The 7,080-nt window shown below is 46.5% G+C and overlaps 1 protein-coding gene across 1 annotated transcript; it reads left to right on the plus strand.

Annotated features, from left to right (window-relative positions):
* The first annotated feature begins 237 nt into the window (after positions 1–237).
* LOC135484763 (uncharacterized) lies at positions 238–6,786 on the plus strand. The gene is made up of 2 exons (XM_064766440.1): positions 238–5,194; positions 5,381–6,786. Exons 1-2 carry the CDS (start codon positions 238–240, stop codon positions 6,784–6,786), a joined length of 6,363 nt encoding a protein of 2,120 aa, XP_064622510.1.
* Positions 6,787–7,080: the final 294 nt, after the last annotated feature.

A 7,080-nucleotide genomic window follows, 5' to 3' on the forward strand; every position in this document is an offset into this window, starting at 1 on the left:
GGTGGGTGATAATACCATCTGTTCAGGAGATATTGTTGTCTTTGGCCCCGTTACGGCCCTTGTGGAATTGTTCGAAAAGTGTAGAATTAGAAACAACATCATATTTGAAACCACGTTTTGCCTTGCCCATTTTTCCATCAAAATACCCATCTTTGACGACAACGAACCACAAATAATAGAGATCCTCAAGAACATATTGGTATACAGAGCGTAGTTAAGTAGAGTACATTTAGAAGGATGGCCGAAAATAGCGTAGAAACTGTGAACAGTGTTGAAGAAACTCCCGATGAAAACCAGACCGCGATGACCCAGATAAAAAGCCCAATCGATTCGAACCTTTTTCCCCCTGCTAGTAGTAGTATGTGCGCTGGTAGTGGTACTGAGGATGATGCAGCTCGGAGCCACGCTCAGCCTGCTGAGAGCTCCCAACAGAGGTTACGTCCCTCCGGATGGTACGAAAAGAACTTGAGAAAAGAGAAGGCAGGGTTGAAGTCTGCTTTTACCAGGGCCAGGCGGCAGTTGACAGAGTTAATTTCAGATAGTGACACATTGTTTGCAGATAGTCAGTTTATACAGGCAGCAACTAGAAAAGTTGATGAAGCACAGGAAAGAGCTATGGGCAATATGAGTTCACTGGCTGATTTGTATGCGTCTCAAAATAGATTCGAAGACTTTGATAAAGTCACAGCTGAAATGGAGAAGATAGAAGAAGAATTTGCTGATTCTCAGAATGCAGCTGAACAGTATTTCGCAGAAAGAAGAGAAAAGTCGTCAAGCAGTAGATCGACACCTAGCATAATAAGGAATTGGGATTCACTTGCGAATGTTCACCGATCCCAACAATTTGGATCGGCCATAGAAATGATAGAGGAACATGAAGAATCGCGCAGAGGCCTACCTGAACCCGAAGATAGGTCAAAAGACGTCACGACAACAGAAGCTGATCGCACACCTGACAAGCCTGATGGTCGCACACTAGATGATGTTGGGGTACAACAACCAGCAGTTGTCATAGACCATGGTGAGATAGCCATGGGTGAGATTACCATTGGTGATAAAGGCCCTGGTGAGATTGCCATGGGTGAAAACAAGCCTCGCGGCGGAAATGCTGCAGCTCAAGTGGAAGACAAAGGCCCTGGTGAGATTGCCATGGGTGTGCCTGCCATGGATGACAGCAAGCCTAGAGGCGGTGATGGTTCAACTTTAATTGGTGATCAAGGGAGAAGCGATGTCGCTACTGGTACTACAGCCCCTCCACAGCAGAAGAAAGTCGGTCCAGCAGTAACAGTCGTTAAGCAGAAACAGACAACAGATGAAGAAGCAAGACACAGAAACAGACAAGTGGAGGGTCCTAAGAAGGTCCAGTTTTATAGTCCAGCCGCGCCTATTGATAATCGTCAGGTTAAGCCTACCCGTCCACCGGAGCCAATCCAAAATCATCCTGTTGCGCAAAATCGTTTGGTTGCGCCTACTGGAAATGCTAACGTTGAGCTTTCCCACAGCACTCAAGGTGCAGTGCCTGCAGTTAATTGCAGTCAGCCGAGTAAGGACAAGAGCCCACTCCGATTCCAAGGAAAACAGATTGATAGCATTCCAGCATATTCGCCCAACAGTTATGGAGCAAATAGTCAGCCTACCCGTATGCCTAACACGATTAAAGCTGACTGGTCACAACCATACAACACTATACAATATTATGGCGCAGGGGGCCAAGAACCAAGATACCAGCAGTTCACACAGGACAACAACATTGGTCAGCCTTCAATGCTTGAGAAGGACATGTGGCGACAGCTGAAGAGAGTTTCCATACCGGTGTTTTCCGGAGACCTGAAGTCTTATGAAAGTTGGAAAGCAGCCTTTGTAGCATGCATCGACAAGGCACCAGCCACTGCAGAATTCAAGCTTTTGCATTTGAGGGAGCATCTGAGAGGTGAAGCGTTGAAAGTGATTGAAAATCTTGGGCATTCAGCAACAGCATATCAAGCGGCAAAGGATAGATTGGATCGGAAATATGGTGGATATAGGAGACAGGTGGCGCTTCACTTCGAGGAAATCCACAACTTTCGTCCAATACGACCTGGAAAGCTGAAAGAAGATGTAGAAAAGTTCGCTGATTTGTTGGACCTTACAGTCATAAACCTAAAAGAGTCCGGCCTTTACAGTGACCTCGACAGTCGTCTGTTGTACTCTGTTCTGATGAAGAAAATGACTGAAAAGATGGTTGCCGAGTATCATCGTTGGCTAGATGACTACCAGTATAAGGAATCGATTGAAGTTCTTCATGCCTGGATCATAAAGGAAGCACAAGTCCGAATTGTAGCTCATGAAGCTGTTCGTGGGTTTGCCGATGGTACAGGATATGATAGAAAGAATGGACAAATCACAGATGACGACAGGAGGCACCGATCAGATGATAACTACAAGAAGAAAAAGAGCTTTTTCACATCCGGGTCAGCAGGAGCAGCAAAACCAGAATTTAAAAGGGACTGTCCTCTTTCATCATGCCAAGAGCAACATGGCATATGGAGTTGCGACAAGTTTAAAGGACTTGAGATTGACAAGAGATGGGATATGGCGAAGGAGCTAAAACTTTGCTATAGATGTCTGGCTAACAGTAATCACCGTGGTGTTGACTGCAAACGTAGTCGTGTGTGCGGAATCGAAGGATGTAAAGAAACACACAATCGCTTACTGCATCGATCCCCATTGCCAAAAGAAAGTCTTTCAGCCACGAAAGGGGAGAATAAGAAAGAGAAAAGGCCTGCAGCAAGTGGTGAGAAACCTAGAAGCCAAAACTATGGAAGTCTTACAACCACATCTGATGACAAAGAAGAGTCTGAATACATCGCTCTCCGCACTGTTCCAGTAATTGTGAAGAACGGGAGGAAACGTTTGAAAATCAACGTACTGTTAGATGATGGAAGTACGACAACCTATATCAACACAGAAGTGGCTGAAGAGTTGGGACTTAAAGGAGAAGTAATGAAGACCACAGTCAGCGTGCTCAATGGAATGGTAGAATCTTTCGAGACCACACCTGTTGAGGTTGGATTAGAGAGTTTGGACAAGCGAATCGATATGATGATCACTGCAAGAACTACCGATAATGTCACCGGAGATATGAAAGCCATCGACTGGAGAGATTATGCGGATAAGTTTGAACATCTGAAAGACATTGCATTCCCGAAACACGGAAAGAGAGAAACCATAGATATGTTGATCGGCGTTGACTACCCGGAGTTACACTTCTCACTAAAAGAGGTTGCAGGAAAGGATGGCGGGCCAATTGCCAGAAAGACTAGACTTGGATGGACATGTGTAGGGTGTCCACAAAAAGAGATGAAGAAAGAGAGGAATTTCTTTGTTAATCGGAAGAATACTCTCTTAGAGGAGATTAATGCTACCATGAAGCAGTTTTGGGAGATAGACAGCTCAGGAGCCAAAACCGAGAACCATGGAAGTAGTCACATGTCACTGGAGGACAAAGCAGTTTGCACAGTGATACAGAAGGAGATGGTGTATAAGGACAACCGTTATGAAGTTCCATTGCCATGGAGAGAAGGCAGACCTGAACTGCCCGATAATAGTCAGATGGCGGTGCAGAGACTTGCAAGCACGGAACGAAGATTGCTACGTGAGCCAGAAGTTGCGAAGGCTTACACCGCTACCATCAAGCAGTATCTTGAGAAGAACTACGTACGCAAGGTTCCACCAGCTGAAGAGCAGCCACCGTCAAAGTGGTACTTACCGCATTTCCCAGTTGTCAGGCCTGACAAGTCTACAACGAAAACCCGCATCGTATTTGACGCTTCTGCCGAGTTTGAAGGAGTATCGTTAAATGACACACTTCATCAGGGTCCTAAGTTGCAGAAAGACCTAGTCGATGTCTTACTACGATTTAGAAAAGAGCCAGTTGCTCTCGTCGGAGATATTCAACAGATGTACCTGCAACTAGAAGTTGAAGCCAAGGATAGACCTTTCCAGCGGTTCCTATGGAGAGATCTAGACACAACCAGAGCCCCAGAAGAATATGAGTTCAACAGAGTGGTGTTTGGAATCAATTCGTCGCCGTTCCTCGCACAGTTCGTCGCCCAAGAGCATGCCAAACGCCATAGATCAATCTTCCCTTTAGCCTCGGACACCATACTCAAGTCGACTTTCATGGATGACTCGATGGATTCTGTACTGAACGATACAGAGGGTGTGAAGCTGTATCATGAGTTGGATGAACTCTGGCACAAGGCTGGGATGTACTGCAGAAAATGGCTGTCGAACTCCTTAACCGTGTTAGCTGAGATTCCAGAAGAAGACAGGGCAGCTGAAATAAGTTTAGACGAAGGGGAGCTTCCTTCCACGAAGACTCTTGGTGTTCTCTGGCAGGCGAAAGAAGATCAGTTCAGCTTCACTGCCACACCAGTCGAAGACAACTTCACCTTAACTAAGAGGACATTCCTGCAAAAGTTGGCCAAAGTCTTTGACCCAATGGGTTTCATATCGCCCTACATCATACGCGGAAAGATACTTATGCAAGAGATTTGGACGACTGGTGTTGGATGGGACGATAGGAATCTTGGATGCCTTGAGCAGAAGGCACAGTGCTGGTTTGATGATCTTCGAGATTTAGGACTCATAAAGATCCCGAGATGCCTCAGACTGGATTCAACTGAGAAGCTGTTGAGCATCGAAGTCCATGCATTCTCTGATGCGTCGCAGGATGCTTATGGTGCTGTACTTTATGAGAGAACAACCTACGAGGGAGGACTGATCATATCACATTTTATAGTTTCGAAGACTAGAGTTGCCCCGTTGGCTGCAACCAGCATTCCGAGACTTGAGCTGATGGGAGCGACACTCGCCTTGCATTTGACTATGTCCGTAATCGCAGCCTTGCAGCTACCAATGCAGGACGTAACCTTTTGGAGCGATAGTGCTAATGTTCTGTGGTGGATTAGGGGTAGGAGCAGACAGTTTAAACCGTTTGTCGCACACCGTATCGGAGAGATACAGACTCAGACCTGCCCAGATCAGTGGAAGCACGTGCCAACAAAGATGAATCCTGCTGACATCTTAACAAGAGGAGCAAAAGTCAAGGAGTTATCAGACAACACTCTTTGGTGGAACGGGCCGGAATTCCTGCTGAAAGATCATTCTAAATGGCCAGAACAGAACTTCGGAGAAGACAAGTCGCCATCAAGTGAGCGGAAGAAAAGCTCAAATGGAGTTTTTGTTACATTGCAGAAGGAACCACAACCGCAAGATAAGGAGAAAAACAAGCAAGATGTTGATGAATGAGTTGCTCAAGACTGGCGTTTAAACCCAGAGCGCTACTCTAGCTGGGTCAGATTAACCAGAGTTTCTGCTTGGGTCCACCGTTTTGTAGAAAACTGCCAGCAGCCAGTAGGGCAAAGGAGACATGGCGAACTCGATGCAGAGGAGATCCACGACGCCGAACATCAGTTCATAAGACAAGCCCAGCTGGAGACCTTTCCGGCCGAGTACAAGGCCCTACAGAAGAATAAAGCTTTACCAGTTGCCAGTAGGATTCAGGGACTACGGCCGATGATCGATCAAGATGGTATCCTCAGGAGCAACGGCAGACTTGAGAAGGCTGAATTCCTTGCCTATGATGTGCGTTACCCTGTGATACTGCCACGAAAGAGTTGGGTGACAACGCTGATCATAAGATTTCATCATGAACAAGCTAACCATGCAGCCGGAGTCAATCACATCTTAGCGTCATTGTCTGCAAAGTATTGGATACCAGCAGGAAGAGAAGCTATCCGAGAGTTCGAGAAGTCATGCTACGAATGCAGAAGAAGAAAAGCTAAAGCAGCAACACAACTGATGGCGCCACTCCCAAGAGTTAGACTAAGGCTACCACTCCGAGCCTTTGCTCGAACATCCGTGGATTTCGGTGGCCCTTACTTGACGAAGCAGGGCCGTGGCAGGATCCGAACCAAGCGCTACTTATGCTTGTTTACTTGCTTGCTGTCCAGAGCCGTACACCTCGAAATGGCGTTTAGCCTTGACACGGACTCGTTCCTGCATTGTTTCAACCGGATGATGAACCGAAGAGGAGTGCCGTTGGAGATGTACTCGGATAATGGTACAAATTTCGTCAGTGGAGAAAGGGAGCTGCGGGAATTGGTCGAGCAGTTTGACGAAGACATGATTGAGAGACACGGAACAGTCAGAGGGATCAAGTGGACGTTCAACCCTCCCCTCGGGCCACATTTTGGAGGAGTCCACGAGATCATGATTAAAGCCGCTAAGAAAGCCACTGCAGCAATCTTGCGGAACGCCGACATAAACGATGAAGAGTTGATGACTGCCTTTAGTGGTGCAGAAGCCCTCTTAAACTCCAGGCCCCTAACTTACCAGTCCGCAGACGTTAATGACGACACACCATTAACCCCGAACCACCTGTTACATGGTCAAATTGGTGGTGAGTTCGCACCTGCAGCTGCTGATAACGTCGCCTACAACCCAAGGAAGAGATGGCGACATGTTCAACGATTGCTGAAGCACTTTTGGGGGCGCTGGATGAAAGAGTGGCTTCCAATGCTACATCCAAGAAGCAAATGGGCCCAGGAGCGAAAGGACATTGAAGTTGGCGATATCGTTCTTGTCGTCAATCCAGATACGAACAGAGGAAAGTGGCCGCTTGGACGTGTGGTCGAAGTATGTCTTGGCGGAGATGGCCATGTCAGGGTGGCCAAGGTGCAGATCGGGAAACACGTGATGACGCGTCCTATCACCAGACTCTGTCCGCTAGAATGTGCATAAACGAGTCTCGTCGATGTTCAAGTCTCTAAGGATACGATACGAATCGTTACGTGTATGTGTAATATGGACTATATTAGCTATTAGTATTAGCTAATTGCGCGAAACATATGGACATTCTTAGCTATTAGTATTAGCTAATTGCGCGAAATATATGGACATTCTTAGCTATTAACATTAGCTAATCATGTGGAGTTTATGGACAATTTCGTTATGAAGTGCGTTGACTTTGGACAGTTTTATTAAAAGTTAAAATCGTTTTAGATAGTTCTGGATAGTATTAGTGTTGCGAATCGC

This window comes from Lineus longissimus, chromosome 3, assembly GCF_910592395.1.
Source record: "Lineus longissimus chromosome 3, tnLinLong1.2, whole genome shotgun sequence".
Taxonomy (NCBI): domain Eukaryota; kingdom Metazoa; phylum Nemertea; class Pilidiophora; order Heteronemertea; family Lineidae; genus Lineus; species Lineus longissimus.

Excerpts from the sequence above, each read along its gene's own strand:
- LOC135484763 (XM_064766440.1), top strand. The coding sequence starts at position 238 with ATGGCCGAAAATAGCGTAGAAACTGTGAACAGTGTTGAAGAAACTCCC. Across the intron at positions 5,195-5,380 it reads AGAAGACAAGTCGCCATCAA|AAAACTGCCAGCAGCCAGTA; the intron begins GTGAGCGGAAGA and ends ACCGTTTTGTAG.